Here is a 25,127-nt window from a genome sequence, read left to right on the forward strand (position 1 = left end):
AAAAATATTGCTTTTGGCCACTAGCTGGAGCTAATGATCATAGAAAATCACTGTATTAAGGAATATTGGGCTGGTTGGGTGACCACATTTTTTATTAAATAGAACCCTGTTGATCCAGCCAGTAACACATTTACCGTTCAATTGACAAGGCTTACTGGTTAAACTGTATTTATAGAGCATTGTCACCTAAGCTGCTCTCTATTTGGAATACAAACACCTCTCTACGAGGAATTGCTTTCTAATAGACGATATCTGGGAAAGCTTCCACTCCACCCCACTTCCTCTTTGTAAACCGCCAACGCATTTTAGTGAAACACGTCAACTTAAATCTATATCAATGAACCTTTATTCTTCTTTTAAAATGAATGGAGGGCAGCTTCTTCTTCTTCTTCGTTCTCTGGCTGGCCCTTCAATGACGTCGGTGCCAGATCTCGCACATGCTCTTTTATAAATCTGGTGCAGTTTTTCTCAGGCACATTTTTTTTTCTCGGGTTCTTTTACAATTGCAATCTGCTTCTTGGTCTGTAGAGGCACTGGTGACATAGCCAGGGCCTCACATATGCAGCCTGGGAAGGCTACGTCACCTCACCAGTGCCTTCCCTGGAACTCTCCCAGCTAAACTATGAGATCTCATTAAATTGCGAAAAAAATTTAGCAGCGAGAGCTTCCTGAAAGGCACTGGTGATGTAGCCTTACATATGTGCATCTGGCTACCTGCCTGTGTGTTTACGGACCAAGAAGTGGATTGCAATTATAAGTAATTAGCCAAATCTATGTTTTAATCACAAGCTTTGCATTTTCTGAAAGGTGAAAGCAGAGCTGTGTGCATCATGGATTTTAAGTGTGTGTGGGGGGTGGGGGGTGGGGTCCACTTTAGAGCACATAGGGCATAACAAGTACACCAGATTTCTTGCAGGATCAATAGAATTTTTTTGCCACTAATCCAAGGACTGGTAAACTGCAATATATTTAAAAAAATATATATATGCTTATCTGTTGACTGTCATTGCTGACCTCCCTTTGAAAATGCAAGTTGCCTGGCTGATATTCAATCTCTGGCTTTAATACTACATGAGTCACTGACCTATAACAAATATGCAGATCAGGAAAGTCAGTATGCTCTGCATTCTTGTTTCAGGTCAGCGACTCCTACCATGCAATCAAGACAATTGGCATGAAAGACAAAAAAAAAAAAAAAAATCTAAAAAATTCTAGAAGGCGAGTTTAGCAAATGCAGCTTTCAAGTTTCTCCAATGATAAGTTCCTTCTAACAACAGAAAATCACCCCATTTACTATGCTAAGTAATCGCACACTTTGCTAAGTGGTCGGCCCCAACTTTTTTACTGTAAATCGGCTCCATTGCTTTTCCTACAGACACCAATAAACCCGGCAGAGGGAAATGGCAGCTAGAAAATGAAAGTTTGATACATTGATATCAGACCACATATAAAGTTTTTAGTTATGTTTTGAACACTTTAGAAAATAAAACCACACATGCCGACCCAAAATATAATGGGAATGTAAAGGTGAACTAAAGCCTCGTACACATGATCCGACTTTCCGACGGGAAATGTTTGATAACAGGCTGTTGGCGGTAAATCCGACCGTGTGTACGCTCCATCGCGCAATTGTTGTTGGATTTTCCGTGGACAAATGTTGGATGGCAGGTTTTAAAATTTTCCTCGGACAAATGTGTGTTGTCGGATTTTCCGAGTGTGTTACACAAGTCCGTCGAACAAAAGTCCAAAGTACAAACAAGCATGCTCGGAAGCAGAAGCGGTCGGTTTTGTAAACTAGCGATCGTAATGGAGAATTAACATTTGTGATGTGGAAAATTCATGAAATTTCCAAATGCAGAGCACAATTCTCTTCTTCTTTAATGGGATAATAATGAAGCTGCTTTGCTGGTGATACTGATGGAGTTATTGCAAACACATTTTGAAAGGCTTTTTTTTTTCTAGTTATATCAAGACTAATATTATGATGTTTTGTTTTTTTATTTTGGCAAGTTACCACAACACCATTATCCCGGAGTTTATAAGATCAAAGATACAACTATGTTGGTGTCCCTTGCTAATTTAAAGCGGGATTCCACCCTAAAGTGGAACCTCCGCTGATCGGAACCCTCCCCCCCTCCGGTGTCACAATTGACACCTTTCAGGGGGGAGGGGGGTGGAGATACCTGTCAAAGACAGGTATTTTCACCCACTTCCGGGCATAGACTCCCGTGGGAGTCTACGCCATTTCCTGTCCTGCCGCGCTGTCTGCTGGGACACACACGGGTCCCAGTGACAGCGCGGAGATTTCCTATTGCGCGGCGCGACTCGCGCATGCGCAGTAGGGAACCGGGAAGTGAAGCCGATTCGCTTCACTTCCTGATTTCCTCACCTAGAATGGTGGCGGCAGCAGCCGAGAGCCGAGCGATCGATCGGCCTCGGCTGCCGGCATCGCTGGAACCCCAGGACAGGTGAGTGCCCATTTATTAAAAGTCAGCAGCTGTAGTATTTATAGCTGCTGGCTTTTAATATTTTTTTTTTTGGTGGAATCCCTCTTTAACATTGCATTTATTTTAAATGTAACTGCCTACTCCCAAACTGTCATTTGAAGTAAAACACACAGCCAAGTATTATTCTACACACGTTTTTTTTTTATTGTGCATTAAAAAAAAGAAAACAAATAAAATATTAGACATGCTATCTGCCACTAGAACTTAACCAAAAAGTGCATTCTATGCATCCAAAAATATAGAAAATATACCAAATCAAATCATTATTCAACCAAAAAAAAAAATGTCAAAGCAATAACTCCAAGGCCAATAATAAATAACACGTTATCTCCTCCGATTCCGCAACATGTCTGGTTGACGAACGGCCCTTCAGAATCAAACTGAAAAGCACAAAATGAAAAGCACGAACTGAAAAGCGCTAAATGAAAAAGGCTAAAAGAAAAGCGCGAATCAACACTCACCAAACTTCTACTAACACAAAATTAGCAGAGGGAGCCCAAAGGGTGGCGCTAAAGAGCTGAAGAACCACGTAGTACGTCTCTACGTTCGTAATTGTTGGCCAACAATTGTGTGGCCGTGTGTATGCAAGACAAGTTTGGGCCAACGCCCTTTGGAAAAAAATTCCACGTTTTTTGTTGGCCAACAGTCCGATCGTGTGTACGAGGCTTAAGAGTGAATTTGGTTTTCTTTCGGGGAAATTCCATTCATTCCGAATTCGATTGTAAAAGCAAGCACAATTTTGAAGTGCTTTCAATTGACAAGTTTGATTGTCAAGACTCTGATGACGTTATCGAGATTTTTTTTGTCCAAATGTTCCTGATGAGAGATAGATAGATAGATAGATAGATAGATAGATAGATAGATAGATAGATAGATAGATAGATAGATAATAGATAGATAGATAAATAGATAGATAGATAAATAGATAGATAGATAGATAGATAGATAGATAGATAGATACTAGATAGAATGACCCATAGATAGATAGATAGATAGATAGATAGATATGAGATAGATAGATAGATAGATAGATAGATAGATAGATAGATAGATAGATAGATAGATAATAGATAGATAGATAAATAGATAGATAGATAAATAGATAGATAGATAGATAGATAGATAGATAGATAGATAGATACTAGATAGAATGACCCATAGATAGATAGATAGATAGATAGATATGAGATAGATAGATAGATAGATAGATAGATAGATAGATAGATAGATAGATAGATAGATAGATAGATACTAGATAGAACGACCCATAGCTGATCATGTCGACACCCTTTCCATTTATTGAATAATCAAAGGTGCTGGACGTTCATAATTGTTGGCCAACAATTGTGTGGCCGTGTGTATGCAAGACAAGTTTTGGCCAACGCCCTTCGGACAAAATTCCACGGTTTTGTTGGCCAACAATCCGATCGTATGTACGAGGCTTTACACTTTAAAACACAACAAATGTACCACCAGCAGACCACCAGAATAGCTTTAAACCTCATGTCACACTAACAAGTGCCATGAGTTGTCCAAACACACACTTGATTTGCATGGGGTTGAATTACTAAAGGCACGTAGACCGTTCACTTTGCAAGTTAAGGTGGAGGTGAGGTGAAGCTGTGATTAAGTCCACGTACTAGCAAAATTACTTTTATTTCTTATTTTTCATGCATGTGTTTGAGTAATCTTTACAAAGAGAATTCTCACCACATTTACTGAACTAAGGGAAAATTCCCTTGCAAAATGAACAGCCTATTAGCCTTTAGTAAATCAAACCTTATGTGTCACTGCCTTGTTGGCTTTCGACAGTAAAGTATCGCTCCCGTCGTTTCCAAAAAATGCTGCAAAACCCATTGCCAAAGAGAGGTTGCTGCCTTGCTCCTTCAGCCACCAAGGAAGTGAAAAAGGGAAGCTCGGCTCTCATCACACACCACCCCCTTTGCAACCCGCAGTTGCTTTGGTGTTACATAGCCTGGATCTTGCAGTGCCTCAGCCGACTGATGGGACCTTAATAGTAATTTTTGGTTTCACTCCCTCAAAAAAATAATTGGGTCTGAGCTTTGTTGAGACTGTTTTTTTTTTTTTATTCTAGATAACAAGAATAAACTGCTCACGTCTGGAGATCCACCACTGTAGATTCATCAAGGGTTATAAGAGTTATATTTTTACTTCTATCATCAGATAAATCAGAAATTGTTGCTTTTAATTTTGCGGTGGGAGTGTGCAATAAATAAACTGTGAAATATGCTAGCGGCAAGCACAAGTCGAGATTCAGTCTATCACCATTAAAGCCTTTTTGTTTTTATCACCTTTAAATGGGCTTGTCGTGAAGCTTCAAGTGTTAAAATTTGACTATTTAAATAGTGGATAATTGAGTCGATTGTAAAGCTCACAGCCAGCTGATTTAATTTTAAATTAGATTTGTGTTTATTTAGCACCCCTCGTGGGACTGTGTGTAGACGTTGCTTCTATTTGGGGGCAGCCATTTTTTTTCTGCAATAGCAGGTACTTTAGCAATATTGCAGACAGCGCCACTCTCATGATCAACAGGCAAGGAGAGGTATTGCAGCCAATGATGATCAATGCTCTACACAACTTAATTTAGAGGTAATACATATAAAAGAATGAACAATGTCGTATTTACCTTCAAGTGTATGTATATTGCATAGAGTAGAGAATAGTTAAAACCCCTGTGATGTTATTTTTTGTAGGGAAATTTACCTTTACTTTTTGTCCCAGAGATGCAACAGGAAGTTAGAGGAAATCTCTGAAGGTGAGGGGAATTCCGCTCCTAAAGAGTTGACCCAGCAAGAGGTCCCCCCCCCCCGGTGGAAGATTTCCCCTCACCTCTTGTTCTCGGGATCACTCTAAAATTCTGGATTTCCCCTCACTTTCATACTCAGTCCATTTGGGGAAATTTATCTTTGCTTGTTGCCCCGGAGATGTAACAGAAAGTTAGAGGTAATCCCCAAAGAAAGGGGGAATTCCCCTCTTAGTTACTTGTCCTTGGAACAGGTGTTCCATTGAATGATTTCCCATCACCTCTTGTTCTGGAGACATGGGGACAACTCTAAACTTTTGGATTCCCCCTTACTTTTTTTCTCAGTCCATTTGTGGAAATTTACCTTCACTTATTGTTTCAGAGTACCAAAAGAAAGTTAGAGGAAATCTCAGAAATGAACTGGAATTCCCCTCTTAAACAGTTGTCCTCAGTGGCAGATTTTGCCTCACCTCAAGTTTTAGGAAAAACTGTAAAATTTTGAATTACCCCTCAAATTTTTTTCCAGTCCATTTGGGGAAATTTACCTTCACTTGTCTTGGAGATGCAACAGAAAGTTAGAAAAAAATACACCAAAGAAAAGGGAATTCCCCTCCAAGATAGTTGTTCCCGTAACAGGTGTCCCTTTGGAAGATTTCCCACCACCTCTTGTTCTGGAGACATGGGGACAACGCTAAACTTTTGAATTCCTCCTCACTTTCTTTCTCAGTCCATTTGGGGAAATTTGCCTTCACTTGTTGTCCCATAGATACAACAGGATGTAAAAAGAAATTTCCCAAAAAAGAGAGAATTTAGCGTTTGCACAATTGTCCCCAAAACGGGTGTCCCAGTGGAAGATTTCCCATCACCTCTTTTTCTGGAGACATGGAGACAACTCTAAACTTTTTTATGCCCCTCTCTTTCTTTCTCAGTCCATTTGGGGAAATTTACCTTCACTTGTTGTCCCATAGATGCAACATGATGTAAAAAGAAATTTCCCAAAAAAGAGAGAATTTAGCTTTTACACAATTGTCCCCAAAACGGGTGTCCCAGTGGAAGATTTCTCATCACCTCTTTTTCTGGAGACTGGAGGACAACTCTAAACTTTTGGATGCCCCCTCGCTTTCTTTCTCAGTTTATTTGGGGAAATTTACCTTCACTTGTCCCAAATGCAACAGAATGTTTGAAGAAATCTCCCAAAAAAGAGGGAATTTAGCTCTTACACAATTGTCCCCGGTACAGGCGTCCCAGTGGAAGATCTCCCTCTTTTTCTGGAGACATGGGGACAACTCTAAACTTTTGGATTCCCCCTCACTTTCTTTCTCGGTAACAATGGTCACCAGTAGAAAAAGATAAAATTAAATCCCCTGTCCAGTTTTTATTTTGGTCTGTGTCCCTGCTGGGAAGGATCACCCTTTCTACTGAAAGCGATGGAAAACCCCACAAATTCGGGTTCTCAAAGGAAAAGACAGAGAGGGGAAACCTTTCTAAGAGGAAATATTCCCTCAATTTGGTGAGATCTCCTTTTCTTGTCATCTGTCTGGGACAGGAAGTGAAGAGAAATCTCTCAGACAGGAGAAAAACATGACTGCAGCCCTAACCATTTCTTATCTAAAACTAAAAAAGTTACATTGACTTACATTGCCTCTTCTGCCACTGTACCTCTTCTAGACAAAAATATAGAGCAGAAAATGGGAAACTTCCACAAAACTACATCACAATTTATATATCAAAACATCATTTATTACAGTATATATGGCTAAAATGTTTTCATATACATGTAAAAAAAACTAGAAAAAGTGCAACATACATAATTGCCCTTAAGCATGATCCCTGCCCTTTAACCTCAAACATCTTAGTACAAAATTCTTTAATACACGTATATCAAACATTGGTTCATACAGTATATAAGGATAAGAAACTGTTCTCAGCACTAAGGTGTGTATGCAGCAGGGGGTGCATCCCTACGCGCTTCGCAAAGTGCTTCTTCAGGGGATCTAAGCAAAAAAAATTTGCATAATATGGAGTTTTCAGTTTAAGAAGAAAAGGCGCCATGTACTGGCAAACTCCAGGGTGGTGAAAGGCAACAATTGGATGAGAGCATACCCCCCCCCCCCCCCCCCCCCGCCAAGACAGAGAGAAAAAAAAAGAGAACAAGCCTAAAGGAGTCTGGACATTAGAATCAACCCATTCATTAAATTTACCTCTATTATTATCAGGGGCGTCTTTAATATTAATAGGACCCTGGGCAAACATTTCCTTGTGCCCACCCAAATTCACTTATCAACTATTTGCAGGCAGCGCTGGCTCAAGGGGCAGCTGCTTTTGGGCCCCACAACAATGACTTGGCACTGGCAGCTGCCCCTTTTGCCCCTGCGTTAAAGATGGTCCTGATTAATTATTATTGTACCTCAACATGCAAAATGAACAAGTGTTTGCGAGCTGGGAAATATTATTGGAAATAACAGTGGATTCAAATACAAACCCAAAACAAACTATTGAAATAGAAGCAAATGGGGACCATAAGGAGGCAAAATCTTCACACGCAGTGAACAGACATGAGCGTAGCCTGGGTTAATCAGAAATGTATTGGTACAATAATGGGCCATCCAAAAAATTTGAAAAAGGCCAGATATGTTTTTCCCACTTACAGACATTGGCGAACATGTTTGACAATCTCTGCACCTCTGCAATCTCTGCACCTGATTAGTAACTCTTCATAGATGTATAGAAGTAAGCAAACAGGAGAAATTAAGAAACTTTAGCATAATAATAATCTTCCTCTTATAATAATATTATTTTTAATAACACTTTTTTTTTTTTTTTTTTTTTGCACACATGGCCCATCACACGTTCTGTTTCCCAGTTTCACTAAGCAGTACTATATTTGCTTCTTCTCTGCAATTAATTTTCTGCAGTCTTCAATTAGCTCCTCAGTCAGATCACTGTTGAGGTTGATTTAAAAAAAAAGACTGTTGAAATGGCAAGGTTATTATGTGTCTGTATGATCAGTGAGGGTTTATGTCAGAGAAACCACAAAAATACCTAGACCTGATCCCAACTGGGGCATTCTGCTACCACAATACACCTTAGATTATCCCACATCCCTCTTCGCCAAATTAATAACAAATTAGAAGTTTGAGGAAGAAGAAAACATTTAAAACACTTATTCAAATTTAGCATAAAGAATTGTATTTATTGCACATCAATGTATTTATTAAACAGTAGTATTGATATTGCCAATATTGATCATGTCACTTTTAATGCACACTACATTCAATATTGTAACCAAATACTATATCTATTATTATTATCAATAATAAATAAATAATCATCCTGAACTATCCTACTTTGATGAACAAGATGTAAATATATAAATGATGTATTGTATATTATACTAAATGACATATAATTATATATATATATATATATATATATATATATATATATATATATATATATATATATATATATATATATATATACATATTTACATGTTGATAATTAAAGTAGGATAGTTCATGATGAGTATTTATTTATTGTTATTGATAATAATAATAATAATAATAATATAAAATAATATATTTAATATAATATAAAATAATGTTATATTATTTAATATATTATATACTAAATTATATATATATATATATATATATATATATATATATATATATATATATATATATATATATATATATATATATATATTTACATCTTGTTCATGAAAATATGATGGTTCAGGATGATTATATATTATTAATTATAATATAATAATAAAAAAATTATATATATATTTATATATATATATATATATATATATATATATATATATATATATATACAAGTAGGATAGTTCATGATAAGTATTTATTTATTATTAGTAGTAGTAATAATAATATAAAATAATATATTAAAAAATACTTTTATATTATTTAATATATTATATACTAAATAATATATATATTTACATGTTCAGGATGATTATATATTATTATTATTATTATTATTATTAATAATATTAATATTAATTATATATATATATATATATATATATATATATATATATATATATATATATATATATATATATATATAATACAATACATAATAAATATATATTATATAATAAATAATATATATTTACACCTTGTACATGAAAGTAGGATTGTTCATGATGATTATTTATTTATTATTAAAATTATACATTATTATTAAATTATATATATGTAATGATGATGATGATTATTATAGTTATTATTATTATTATTATTATTATTATTATTATTATTAATATTTTTTATAATCTTGATTAAATGCAGGCAATTCTAAAAGTGTCTGTTTCATAATTTGATTAAAAAAAATAAAAAATACTCTATTTTAGAATGTATCTGCAAATCAAAAACATAGCTATGGCAGAGTGAATAAAATCCCCAAAGCAATATTAAAATGTACCTTTTATAGATATCAGACAACTTTTTTTTCCTCTACAGCTCCCTGTTTCACCAAAAACTAACCAATGATCTCATTGTGATAATTATTAGCCTTCCCTTTATGCATGCAGATCTTAAAGTGCTTTCTTTAGATTTAAAGGATTTTCTTTTAATTGCAGGCTTGCCTACAAAGCAAAAACGTGACTGTGGCATGAGGCACAGAGTGCCACAGTACAGAAACTGTTTCCTAGGTTGCTTATAGAGGACAGGTCCACTTATTAAAAAAAAAAAAAAAAAAAAAAAAAAGGAAAGGGGGGGATTCGAATAGCTTTATTTATTTGTAATGTATAATTTATCCAAAGTGCAATATATTACAGCCACAAAGCCCTGTACATGGGGGAGGGAAGGTTGGAAAATCCATAGATTTTGTCTATATGCCCATCAAACGCTGAGATCTGCTCTGCTAAATGATGCATGTGAAGCTGGGATGTGTTTGTTGTGCGGGGTTTAGAAAAAGCCGCAGATTATCTGCAAGGTAGAGATAAGAAAGACCATTTATTCCGCGACACTTTGCAGCCAATTTCCAGCCCTGCTCAACCCCATTCTCTAGCAGCCTACAGGAGCCGGAGAGATAAAGATTAGTCAATTTATTATCTTCCCGAGGAACAAAGATTAGCTAGCAGAGATGAAAAATTACCCCTGGTTCCCAATAATAAGAGAGGGGGGGATTGGTGAAGACGACGAGCCCCCACGGTCACCCCCTTTAAATCGCCCCCCCCCCCCCCATCCCATTCCACCCCCTATATAGGTGAGGCTGGTTTTAAAAAAATGCACAGCCCTTGAAAAATGCAGAATAAGAGCCAGTTACATGTGACATCTTTAGTGCAAAAAATAAATAACTCACCTCAACATCATTATCCTACAAAATATATTCATAAAAACGCGTATTGGATTGCATTGTTCCTCCGCGGATCCTGCCTGATGCGAAAAATTTTCTTTTATTGCAAAATAATAAAAAAAAAAATTAGCATGGATACAACTTTTAGTCCCTTGAAAAGCCGGGCTGTTGTATGAGGCAGATTCTTAATTAGATCATTTATTTTTTGTTTTACTATATTTTTATTTTTTTTATATTCATACGTATGCTATATTTATTTCCACTTTTTATTGATTAGAAGTTTTTTTTTGTAGAAAAATCTTTTATTTATTTATTTGCAAACATAAATATTAAAAGAAAAATATTTTGAATTGGGATTTTTTTTTTTAATTAAACAAAAAGTGCATTTTGTGAAATCTGAATGATATGTATGAAGAAAATAAATGGCTGTGTGTGATTGTGTATATATAAATAAATAAATAAATAAATATATATATATATATATATATATATATATATATATATATATATATATATATATATATATATATATATATATATATATATATATATATATTGAATTGGGATTTTTTTTTATTAAACAGAAAGTGCATTTGGGGAAATCTGAATGATATGTATTAATTACCATTTGGATTCTCCCCAATAAATCATGCCTGTGTGTGTGTATATAAATATATATATATATATATATATATATATATATATATATATATATATATATATTTATATATATTTATTTATTTATTTTTATTTATTTTTTATTATTATTATTATTATTTATATTAGATGTTGTTTTACTAATAAGAATGAAATGCATTATATAATATATGAATATAAAAATATAAAATATAAAAAAAATGCATACACATATAAGTATATACATATAATATACACATTATATATTATATATACATATAATAAAATAGACACAAAAATGTAAAAACAAATAAAAAGTGGGCGGGGTTTCATAACATGAAAGGGCCAAACATTTTTTTTAGACATCACCAGTTCTGTCTTGATCAGCACTTACATTTAGCATATATTAAGTACCTACAAGCTGTAGTACTACAACTTTTTTTTTTTTTTAACTATCAAAAAAATAAAAAATAAAATAAAATCTTCTACATCTCATCTGTAGGATGGAGCGATAATGTGGGGCGGAGTAATTAGGGCCGTTATTCTGGATCTGGGCTGTGTGAGGCTGATAAGAGTTATCTGCACCATATCAAGAGCTCTACTCCCTGAACCCTATCACAAACCTCGGCATAAATGCCAGCAAAATTGGCTTTTTTTTCCCTTGCTAACATTCTTCACCCTCATTATTATGGTAATTTTTTTCCTATTACAGTTTTTTTTTTCTTTTTTTTTTTTTTTTTTTGCAAGGCTTGCTTTTGAATTGATTTTTTTCTGAATATATTTTTTATTTAAAGCTTTGCTTGTGAAGAAAGAACGAGATAGCATTTTTTTCCCCTGCAATTTTTAATTGTGTAGGTCTCATGTTTTAATAATAGTGTTTTCAATGAACAGAATGCGTATTTTGCATGTCTATCTAGCTGATGGTACAAACTTTGTTAGCTACTATCGCCCTTAAAAAAAAAAAAAAAAAAAAAAAGAGGCATCGCTGTTCTGTCTTGTATTCTCTTCTTGCTGATATACAGACACACTTTGTACACCTCCTCTGCTTTATATATTAGTTATGGCTGACTTCCTTAATAGGACTTAAACATTGGGAGATTTCTTTATTTTTCAACAATGTCTTTGGTGATAGCTGGAGCTTCATAAAGCTGATTTTATTTGCTGTGTATCCGGCAATTTTAAGGAGAGGTGGGGAAAAGAGAGAAGATGAAGAAAAGGAGTAGAGGGTCTCATCTGTGGAATACTTGTGCTATTGTGAAGGGAAAACATTGAACAATAAGAAACTGTATGGGTCTGCAACTATGGAATGCCTGCACCATCACAATGAATAGGAGACAGTTAACAAAATAACAAAGTAACTATATTAAGTACATAGAACGTGTTCTTGAATCCGTATAGATATAGATAGATAGATAGATAGATAGATAGATAGATAGATAGATAGATAGATAGATAGATAGATAGATAGATAGATAGATAGATAGATAGATAGATAGATAGATAGATATAAAGATCTATCTATCTATCTATCTATCTATATTTATGTGTGTGTTTGTGTGTTAATATATATGAGAAAGAAAGAAAGAAGAGAGAGAGAGAGAGAGAGAGAGAAAGAAAGAAAGAAAGAAAGAAAGAAAGAAAGAAAGAAAGAAAGAAAGAAAGAAAGAAAGAAAGAAGAGAGAGAGGGAGGAACAAAGAAAGAAAGAAAGCTGTAGATATTTAGATACAAAGATTGATAAATAGATAGCCACATTGGTATGTAGAAAGCTAGATAGATAGATAGATAGATAGATTACTTATAGACAATTTTGGAAAGAAAGAAAGAAAGAAAGAAAGAAAGAAAGAAAGAAAGAAAGAAAGAAAGAAAGAAAGAAAGAATAAAAGAAAGAAAGAAAGAAAGATATAGATATTTAGATACAGAGATTCAGAGATTGATAAATAGATAGGCAGATAGGTAGATATAACGATGGGCATATTGATGGATAGATAGATAGATAGATAGATAGATAGATAGATAGATAGATAGATAGATAGATAGATAGATAGATAGATAGATAGATAGATAATCAAGACATACTTATAAGGACAATTTTGGAAAGAAAGAAAGAAAGAAAGAAAGAAAGAAAGAAAGAAAGAAAGAAAGAAAGCAGAGATTGATAAATAGATAGATAGAATACTTACAGTGACAAATTTGAAAAGTATGGTAGTATAACAGTGGTGTGAAAGAGAAGAAAAAAATGGAGAAAGAGGGAAATAAAATAAAAAGGGAAAGAAAGAAAGAAAAACAGTTGTGAAAGATAGATAGATAGATAGATAGATAGATAGATAGAATATATCTACAGGCAGAAAGATTATGGGTTGATTGATTCATTGATTGACAGTTAGACATATACCCATCTACCTTAAAAACATGTCTTTTTCTTTCTTTTTTTATACTTAGACCGTATGTACATAACTATACATCTATATAAGTGTCAATGCTTTGGCAGTTGGCACAGTTTATATTTCAATCTATAATAGAAGATTATTTAAAAAAATAACATTTTTATCTTTCAGATGTCTGGACAGACTGACAGGCCTGAGCTGCTGATCATAGTAATTGACCAGATAACATTTTTTTTTAGGAAAGTGAGACGTACTGATTGCTGGGAGTCACCTTTCTACCTTTCCTCTGTATGATCTATCAGCCCCTTGCCTGTTGGTGAACTAAAGCTTCCAGCCTGCTGGGACTTGTAGTCCTCCCTATAGGAATAACAGGTGCAATGTTTGCGCCTGCGCCCCTGTCTTTCTCTCTCTCTCTCTCTCTCTCTCTCTCTCTCTCTCTCTCTGCCTCTCCTGGCTGCCATAATATCAATCCAGCGCAAATATCAAAGGCAAGTCGCGTAGGCAGTGACAGCAAACAGTAACAATAGGTGCAAGAGGCAGACAATGCGATGAGCTTGTATAGATATTGTAACAATGCAAATGAGGGCTAGGGGCAGAGCGGCCTTATTATGTACATAAATACACACAGGCGTCTCTGTGCCATCCCCGAGTGCGACTCACACAGGCAGGAAAAAAAAAAGAAAGCAAATTTCTCCTGCCAATTCTAGAGAGAGAGAAGGAGAGAGAGAGAGAGAGAGAGAGGGGCTGGCATCCTCCCTGTACTGGTCTATGTACTGCCTCCCCATCTCACCATCATCTGCCCTACTCATGTGCCACTGCAAACAGGAGATGCCAGCGGTGCCAGCAGGATAGCAGGTAAGGAATGCACCCACTGCACCATACACCTCTATATGTGACCCCTATATATCTTCACTGCAGATCAGACACATCTGTATTCTGACCATAGCCTTCTACATAGCAATCAGTGCAATGGAGGGCTGTGTGCTACTGCCAGTGTATATATCCAAGCAGAATGTCTCCTTTTATTAATGTATGCAAACATGCATAGACAGAAACACCAAAACAAGCCCCCACATATACAAACACAAAACCACTAGTAAAAAAATATATATGCATCCGTGTACAGCCACAGCATGCAGTGTACAGAGAAAGGCATACATAGAGACACCAATAATATGGTGAGATACAGCTGTGCAAGCCAACAGAATAAAGACACATGTACATGCATACAATCACACATAAATGCATATATCCACCAAAATACACAAAGGTGCTTGATATATACACGCAATAAATTATATATATATATATATATATATATATATATATATATATATATGTATATATATATATATACAATTTATTGTGTGTACATATAATACCTTTATATATATATAGATAGATAGAGAGAGAGAGAGATTACAAATAACACATACGATATTTACATATAAGTAAAAGCACAATACAATATATGCACACGCACGAGCACCAAACTGAAGCAAAGACACACCACACACACACACACACACACACACACACATATATATATATATATATATATATATATATATATATATATATATATATATATATATATATATATATATATATATATGAGAAACTCACATAAATGTATCAAGCACATAATATACTCGCACATATAAATTGGCATACACACATATGATATATACATCATGCAAACTCACGATACAATACAATACATACGCATAGAAAATTACACATGTTATATATATACAGGCAAACTCACATAGAAATAGTACAACAAATTACACACCACATACATACAGAGAACGGTAGAAACACATACACACAAACACACACAAATATATACATTGATATAAGTATATTAAGCACATAATGCAAACGTTCTCCTATTGTTTCTTTCTTCTGGCCCTCTAATGAGAAATATAAGATTAATATATGTCTTTATTAGACTAATAAGAGATGTAAGCTCAGTGATGTGCTGGGATGGATGCAGACAGAGATGCTGATCCTCGAGGACAGATATTTAGGAAAGTGTGTAAATGATGTGTGACAGATAGCAGCTGGAGTGTCACATCTAAGACACATCATCCCAGCCTGTCCCCCCTTCACACATACTGACACACCGCCTGCACTATCAATTCTTTACAGATGTTCCCAGTGATAGTATATAGGTCTGGGTGGAGTATGTACAGGATCAAATACACCATTCCTTAAATCCCATTGAAAAAAATCAAACGGACAGGATTCCAATTACAAAGAATGATCATTCTCCTACAGACATCTTCAAAACAATTTAGCAACACACATTTGCTATCAAATATTTTAATATCATATCAAATGGAAACAGCATATCACAGGTTGTATAATAATTGATATTGTTACTTATTATCATATTTAAAAATAAGATCATACAGAACTTAAATTTTCTTTGTTTCTTTTACTTGTTTGTTCTCCAATATCATAATGACAATATTTCTATCTGTTTTGAAAAGAAACCCCATATATATATATATATATATATATATATATATATATATATATATATATATATATATATATATATATATATATATAGATAGATAGATAGATAGATAGATAGATAGATAGATAGATATAGATATCTATTTATATATATATATATATATATATATATATATATATATGTATGTATATATATATATATATATATATATATATATATATATATATATATATATATATATACTATATATATATATATATATATATAGATATATATATATATATATATATATATATATATATATATATACTGTGTATGTCTTGAGTGAAGGAGTAAATGAAGTAAATGAATACCGCAGCTACTATAGGTGGGAAACAAGAAATAGAATTAATTAATTAATTTAAACAAAACTCACAGTTTACAGAGAGATTTATTATTTGTACTATAAAAAAAAAATACACTCAAATATTGAATTTCACATTTTTATCTATGCTTTGTTTGCAAATTATATACTCATATATTATTATGATTATTATTCTTTATATTTGACTTTATACTTAGACTCAATGTTTGCTTCTTTTGTATTTGTGCTTTTGTTTAGTATTTCTTTTTATCTTTTGCTTTCTATAAATCTGTATTGTTTGTAAGCCTTTGCATTTACAATTTTCTTTTCTTTTTTTTTTTCTTGGTTGCTTGTGTTCTTGTGATTTATTTATTTGTAATCTGGGGAGTTATATGTGGAATGTTGGCAAGTCTGGCAAGCTTTGCATTGAGTCAAACGATGGGAATCCGGGTGTCCAAGGCTCAGGCGAGTCTTTTTCCCCAGCAGCACCTGCTATGTAGCCACAGCCTAGTCCCGTGCAGGAGATTTGCACAGCTTTGCATGTTTAAGTCCCATTTGTTGTGTGCAGGAAAAAAAAAAGGGGAGCAGGTCTGAGATCTGCAGGAGACCCTCCTGACTTTGGGCATTAGAGGCATGGCAGGCAGACACACACGTGCCCCTGGTGCTGGGCTCATTGAGGGCTGATTTGCAGGAATAAAAGGGGATTTAGCTGCCCATATTGGGGCATCTCCATCTCCAGTCTTGAGTGTGTTATTCCAGCTTGATGAGCTACAAGAGTCTTATCTCTCATCTCCATAATTCCAGCTTTCACCTGCCGTTATCTGATCTGCTCCATGCACTCATATAGACCAATGTTTTATGGAAATATCTGGGATGAGTAGATGGAGGTAAGCAAGCAGCCTCCATAAAGATGGAGATGGATGGAGGTGGAAAGGCAGGTCTTCTCTCTCTGCTTAAGGCTCTTCGCTTTCTGAACAGACAAATTGGAAGCCAATGACAGCTTCACACAATGTAGGTGCAGAATGTCAGCTGCTGGGAGGAAGATCAGAGGCTGCAATGGAGAAGGGAGGCTGGGGCCTCAGATTGGGGATCGTGCTGTCTGTGTGTCTTTCCTGTCGGCAAAAGTGTCTGCAGATCAGATCAGAGCATATATCGATATATTGATTGGCTGGGCTGTAGGTGTTGTATTTAGATGGATTCAATTCTTTCCTTTGTTTTTGAGTTATGCAAAATGTCAAATATTCAAAATGTCAAATGTCAAACAGGTCCTCCCTGTTGAATCTATCCAGCCATTTATCTATATGGACATATTACATATTAACTGCGCATGTGCACTGTGTGCTCAAACATACACAACTATACAAACATACACTAAACATACATACAACCATACATACACTATATATACATTCAACTATACATACACGCACTATATATACATACAACGATACAGACATACACTATATGTACATACAACTATACACACATACACTATACATACATACAACTATACAAACATACACTAAACATACATACAACTATACATACATACACTATATATACATTCAACTATGCATACATGCATACATACAACTATACATACACGCACTATATATACATACAACGATACAGACATACACTATATGTACATACAACTATACAAACATACACTATATATACATATAACTATACATACATACATACATAAACTATACATACATACACTACATAGATACAACTATACAAACACACACTACACATACATACAACATACACACACTCTACATACATACAATTATACATACATTCAACTACACAAACATACACTATACATCCAGTAGATAAACATACAACTGTGTGCACAAACATATAACCAGCTCTGAAGATGATATCATTCTGCATTTTATATTTTTATATGATTGTATTATATATATATATATATATATATATATATATATATATATATATATATATATATATATATATATATATATATATATATATATATATATACATACACACGCACATACACACACATAAGTATATTAGGCACATAATTCACCCATTTTCTTAATGTTGCAGAGTTCTCTGAGTCCTGTTGCATAATTCTGACCTTCTAATGAGAAATATAGAATGAATGTATATCTTTATTCGAATGATAAGAGATGTATTTTCAGTGACGTGATGTGGATGCAGAAATGAGCTGGAGGACAGATCCTTGGGAAAGTCATGTCTGTATAAACATACACACATTGTCACACATATACATTTATATATATATATATATATATATATATATATATATATATATATATATATACATATTTTTTTTCATCATTTATACGTGACTGGGTATTAAAGTTAACACAGTAACAATTTCATGAGTGGAGATTCGCAACTCCTTTACTAAATGAACCCCATATAGGTGCAGCTTATAGTGATTTGTGCACACATGCATAACAGCTCTGGCAGATTTTGGGCACTGTAGAGAAGTCAGGAGCCCCCTCCTCTGGTGGAAGCAGGAGGGACCCGGAAGGCTGTGTGTGAGTGTGTGGATATGTGTGACGCCATTGCTCAGTTAATGTTGGTACCAGCACTGTAGGTGCTCAGACTGCCTGTGCTGGAATGGTCAGCTTGGCCCGCCGCTTGCACTCCAGTCCCTAGACTCCTCTTGGTTGTAAGTATTCAGTCTGCTCTTTTTAATCATTCATTTCCACTCGGTCTCTTGTGTCGTGTTTTGTATCTGACACAGTTGCTGTGTATTGCACGGACTCAGGATTTCATAGTATTTAATGGGTCTCCTCCTCTCTGACTTTGGCTTCTAAAATGCACAGGAGAGGCGAGCAGGTAGAAAGACACATGTAGCCATATAGGAGTTTTTTTTTCTGAAAATATGGAAAAACGCTAAGCTATAATTATTTGTTTGTTAATTCATTTTATTTGATTATTTCTTTATTTTTCTAATGAATACATTTTCTGGTGCTGTTTGTGCATGAAATAAAAGCGTTCTGTTTGCTGCGATGTGTATTCCTCTTCACATCACACTCAGGTGTGCTGGTACATTGTCATTGCATGAGATGTCTTTTATACAATGTATACAATGCTGTCATAATCACAATCCTTCTGCTCTGTGTATATCCCCTCCTGTATCAAGTCTGCGATAATATCTCCTTTTTATAAATTCGCAGTGTACATAAAATTAGCGTATCTGATGGTATTACACGGCGCAGGTATGGAGGATCTGAGCCATTTTGTACAACATACAGAGAACTCTGCCTATAACCTCTCCTACCTAACCACTAACACAAATACAATATGATCCTTATTTTACCAAACTTATTTACAACGTTATCCATACATAATATATACATAATACATATAATATATACATACATTTGTTACAGACAAATGCACATCGAGGGAAAAAAATACAAAGTAAAATATTTAACAAATGCTTTAGCTACAGCAAGGAGAGATAGAGCTATAGATAAAATATTTGAAGTGCATGATTAGTCAGGTTAGCTAGAAAGATATTTATCTTTCTATAGCGTGAAAGAGGGGACAAGAGGAAAAAGAAAAAGTGTGTATGAGAGCAAAGAAAGAAGGAAAGAAAGAATGAAAAAGAAAGGTGCATGTTTATATATAAAGAGAGATAGAAGGTTTGAGAGAGAGGCACATAGATCATTAATCAGGTCCCCTAGAAGAAAGATTATCTATCTATAGAGAGAGCGAGAGAAAGAGAAATGGGAGAAAGAGAGGGAAAGAAAAAAGGGAAATGAGAGAGAGAGATTGAGAGAGAGAGAGAGAGAGAGAGAGAGAGAGAGAGATTGAGATTGAGAGAGAGAGAGAGAGATACATAGGTGATTAATTAGGTCCCCTAGAAGATAGATTATCTATCTATAGAGAGAGAGAGAGAGAGAAGGAAAATGAGAGAAATATATATATATATAGAGAGAGAGAGAGAGAAGGAAAATGAGAGAAATATATATATATATATAGAGAGAGAGAGAGAAGGAAAATGAGAGAAATATATATATATATAGAGAGAGAGAGAGAAAGATTGAGAGAGAGGTACATAGATGATTAATCAGATCCGCTAGAAAATAGATTATCTATCTAAAGAGAGAGAGAAATGAAAGAAAGAGAGGGAAAGAGAAAAGGAAAATTATAGAAATAGAGAGAGAGAGAGAGAGAGAGAGAGAGAGAGAGAGAATGAGAGGGAAGGAGTGAGGGAGGAAGAAAGAAAGCTGGATGATATATATATATAGTTAATCGGGTCCTCTAGAAGATAGATATAACATCTATATATAGAATATGAGAAAGAAAGGAGAAGAGAAAGTGAGAGTAAAATATATATATATATATAGAGAGAGAGAGAGACAAAGAAAGAAAGAAATATATAGAAACAGAGACTGATAGATAGATAGATAGATAGATAGATAGATAGATAGATAGATAGAATACCTTATAAAGACAGTTTTTCAAAGTATGGTAGTAACAGTAGTATGCAAGAGAAGGGTAAAATTAAAAATAAAGATAGCGAAAGATAGGAGACTGAAAAAGGTACATGTTTTATATATACAGAGAGAGAGAAAATTAAAGAAAGGTACATAGATGATATACCTGGTTTACTATAAGAATATATATATATATATATATATATATATATATCATTTAAAGGAGATATTAGTTTAGGGTTGGATGGTTACTGGTGTGTTCCATTCATTCGGCATATCCAATGTCTGCTCGCTCCGCACACAGCTCTGTGTCCCGCAGCCTCGGCTCCTCTCCGCAGGGAGCTGCGGCTAAATGGTGCGGAAGACTCGCCTAACCAGCCGTGAGAATACCGCTCGAAGCGGATGCCGGGGCTCAGACTGCAGCAGAAGGTCGCGTGCGACTTTTTAATTCACCCCCCAAAAAATTGATAAGTCAAAGGGGGTGCCATCTCAGCTGCTGGTGCCCTGATCCTAGGAGGAGGGGAGGTCCCCCAGGACCCCCCTTCTCCCTTCCAACCACTATACCTGCTGCAGCTCCCCTCCACAATCCTATTAGGACGCCTGTGACCTGGGAGCCGTCCTGCAGCGGCAGTGCAAGGGTTAAGGATGTGGGAAGCTAGATGGCTTTAATTCCAATCTAAACATGTAATCCACGCATGACTTATCAACCGGCTGCCCAGCACTGCAATGACAGCTCCCTGGCACCGGCCATTGTGACTTTATTGTAGCCAGTGACACGTTCTGTACACACACAGGCGCGATCCCCGGGCGATGCCATGGACTAGGCAGGCATTTAGTGTATCTCGTGCTGTAATTACACTGAAATAAATACTCTTTATATTAACTAGATCACTCAGCAACATGGGAGAACCTGAGCTGCGCTAAACGCTGGCTGTACATACCAGGCGTTCAACTGGCAGAAATGTTTGGGAAATCCTCATATCCTAAGGACTCGGTGTCCCAACCTTGTATGGCATTAACATATACAGATATGACACAATTGACTATTTGAACATTTTACTAAATTACAATTACCGCAATTTTGTAGCTTTGCTACTTTACTGAATGCATTTAGATTAATCAGGTCATTGCAATTATATATATATATATATATATATATATATATATATATATATATATATATATATATATATATATATATATATATATATATATATATAAATCACCAAACTGAAATATGTCAAAAGTAAACATTTTATTTTTTTAAATTGCAATATGCAGTAGGTGAATGAGTTGAATCAGTTACAGTTTGCAAATTCTCTATCCAGAAGGTGATTTATGAGCACTGTGCGAAGTCCTGGGTTGATTTACTAAAACGGAAGAGTGCAAAATCTGGCGCAGCTCTGCGCTGAAACCAATCAGCTTCCAGGTTGTATTGCCAAACTTAATTGAACAAGCTGAATTTAGAAGCTACCATGCACAGCTGCACCAGATCTTCCATTGAGAGTGCAAAATCTGATGCAGCTGCTGGTAGCCAATCAGCTTCTAACTCCAGCTTGTTCAATTAAACTTTGGTAATAAAACCTAGAAGCTGATTGGTTACTTTGCACAGTTGCACCAGATTCTGTGTACACCAGTTTTAGTAAATCTCCCCCTGTGTGTCAGTGTGTGTGTGTGTGTGTGTGTCAGTGTATGTCTGTTTTCAGTCTTGTATTGCTTGTGAGCTGCCAGAAATGTCTTTGTGTTTTGTATTCAGGGGTTGGGGGTGACAGAAGGTGACACCGGTGGCTGACAGGCTGCTGGCCAGTGTCAAAGACCTGCAAAAGCTTTTGCCATCATACTACAATGATTGTACTTAAGTGAAGAAATCCAATTGGGTTTAGACGAGGCAAAAGATATAAAAAGTAAAAAAAAAAAGAGAGACAGCAGGGGGGAAATACATATTACTGTGATTTAATTGGTACTGCAGAACGAAATTGAGCCATGCATGCCCCATCTCAGCGTAACAAAGTGGAAACAGTGCAAAAAAAATCCAGTTTAGCTGAACACATTTCCAGTTTAGCTGTGTGCATGACTCTGTGCAGTGCTGGGCAATGGAAAAAAATGGGTTTAGCTGTTTTGTGTGGTAGAGATGTGTTTTATCTCCCATGCCCCCCCCCCCCCCCCCCCCACACACACACACACACTTGGCATCAATCAAAGTACCCCCAACAGTTTTTAAAGGGATGCATTGCAACTGGTGACTCTAGCTGGTGCCCCTTTCCCTTTAGCCCATTAGAACCCAATTTGGTCAATATATTAGAAATTGTGATATTATAAATCTAGATCCAGGAAATCTAGACTCGACTTGCAGCAAATGTATTCCCATCTTCCATCCTTCTGTGTTGCTATAAGCAATGCCGCCAGATTTATTTGGATCAGTGAACCCCAATAAGATATCCCCTTTGCCCCCTATTGCAATATGCAGTTACTCACCTATATTAAGGTTTTTTGTTTTTTTTTTGCCATCGACTTGTTTTTTTTTTTGCCTTGGACAGTCCTTGGCTCCATCAAGCACAATGCAGTTAAGCTGTACCCCCAAGGTCAAGATGAAGAGGATCAGATGGGGTTCTGTGACTCCCCCACAAGCTAATCTGACCCAGCCAGGGAAGAAGAAAGAGCAGCAACAAGTCCTCAGCATTCAGAGGGAAGGCAGGAAAGTTTTTGAGAGAGGGGACAGGCAGGATCTGTGTCCCTGGTTCTCCCTCCCTCCCCTGCACACAGATCCTTTCTAGCTGCATTTCCTCCTGCCTGGACGAGGAGTTAACCTCTGAGCTGCTGCACTGGATGCCAAGGAACTGACATCAGAGCAAACTGCAGTCCATGATCAAAGGTCTTGGATGCATGTAGCCTGCTGGGGAACTACAAGTCCCACCACTCCCAAGTCCACAGCAGCTGCAGAGTGTCAGAGCCCCTTTTCTAGCAAGCAGATTCGGAATGCCTTGTGATATCCCAGGTCAGCCTAATCGATGGCTCATTCAGAAAGGCAAGGCAGGAGAAAATAACTGGCACTTTTTTTGGGGGGGGGGGGGGGGAGTAGGGGAGGAGAGGCTTAAGGCAGTTTGATTGACATGTCCGCATAGCAAAGCTTTCTATAGCCTTTTCCTGCAAAATGTGATTTAAATTACTACTGTCAAGGCTGCCTTTACCAACTACTAGAGGTTGTAGCTGTGTTTGTTTATCATAGAAGAAGACATTTTAGCTAGTTAATCATTAAAAACGGTGGCTTTGTGAGCTATGGGGCCTGAGCTGGCAGTGGAAGCCAACTGGGGAGCTTGGTCTCTGATTTCTGTCCTACATAATGGCAGCCCAAGTGGTAATGATGGTGGTGTAATAACCTATAGTAACTATGAGAAGAATGAAAATCAATGAGGGATACTTTGTGATTGGGGGCTTGGATTACCTGCACCTCTGTGCAATGGATTCAAAATAATAATAATAATATTACTATGAGTAGGACATTTTCCTGGTTATTCAATTATATTATTGACTAAGCAGCTTTAAAGAGTTCAACAGAATATAAATCAATGAGAGCTTCATTCTGATTGGAAGCTTGGATTACCTGCACGTTACAGTGCTCTGAATTCAAATAATAAAAAGCATAAAAATAAAATAAAATACTTATGATGATGATACTAATAAAACAACGAGTAGGGCATTTTCCTGGTTATTTAATAACATTATTTGACTAAGCAATGCCAAGGATATTTATTCTAATGGGGTGTCTGGATTGCTTGCACTTTACACCACTGTGTACTGGATTAAAATAATTCAAAATACAATGCTACTGATAATAATGCTATGAGTAGGTAATTTTCCTGGTTATTTGACTAAATTATTGACTAAGCAGCTCTAAAGAGTTCAGCAAAAATATAAATCAGTGAGAGATTGATATTGATTGGATGCCTGGATTACCTGCACTTTACATTACTGTGTTCTGGACTAAAATATTATTAATAATAATAATAATAATAATAATATGAGTTGGTCATTGTTTCCTGGTTATTTAATGAATAATAATAATAATAATAATAATAATAAGAGTAGGTTTTTTTTTTTTTTTTTACTGTTGATTCAGCAGCTTTAAAGGGCAAACCGGATCATGCAGTGGCTCCAGCCATGGTATAGGGTCTCCACTAGTTGCCAGAATTGAGCTGAAGGACTGAAAAAAAAAAAACTT

The 25,127-nt window shown here is 35.5% G+C and overlaps 2 protein-coding genes across 3 annotated transcripts in view; one reads left to right on the plus strand and one right to left on the minus strand.

Moving 5' to 3' along the window:
* The window catches only part of LOC143927576 (renalase-like), a 79,165-nt gene extending 55,559 nt beyond the window's left edge, over positions 1–23,606 (minus strand). The window contains exon 1 of the mRNA XM_077451715.1: positions 23,384–23,606. Within this exon, the coding sequence (XP_077307841.1) occupies positions 23,384–23,588 (205 nt within the window). The 5' untranslated portion in view covers positions 23,589–23,606. The remainder of the gene's footprint in view (positions 1–23,383) is intronic.
* The window catches only part of GATA2 (GATA binding protein 2), a 34,225-nt gene continuing 23,389 nt past the window's right edge, over positions 14,292–25,127 (plus strand). Inside the window, exon 1 of one of the 2 annotated variants that reach the window (XM_077451718.1) lies at positions 14,292–14,475. The gene's annotated coding sequence lies outside the window, so the exon portion shown is untranslated. Of the gene's footprint in view, positions 14,476–19,015; positions 19,129–25,127 lie in introns of those variants that run through there. The other variant, XM_077451719.1, reaches the window with a different exon arrangement.

Source organism: Lithobates pipiens, unplaced genomic scaffold (assembly GCF_037356315.1).
Source record: "Lithobates pipiens isolate NorthernLeopardFrog02 unplaced genomic scaffold, aLitPip1_a1.2 Scaffold_23, whole genome shotgun sequence".
Classification (NCBI taxonomy): domain Eukaryota; kingdom Metazoa; phylum Chordata; class Amphibia; order Anura; family Ranidae; genus Lithobates; species Lithobates pipiens.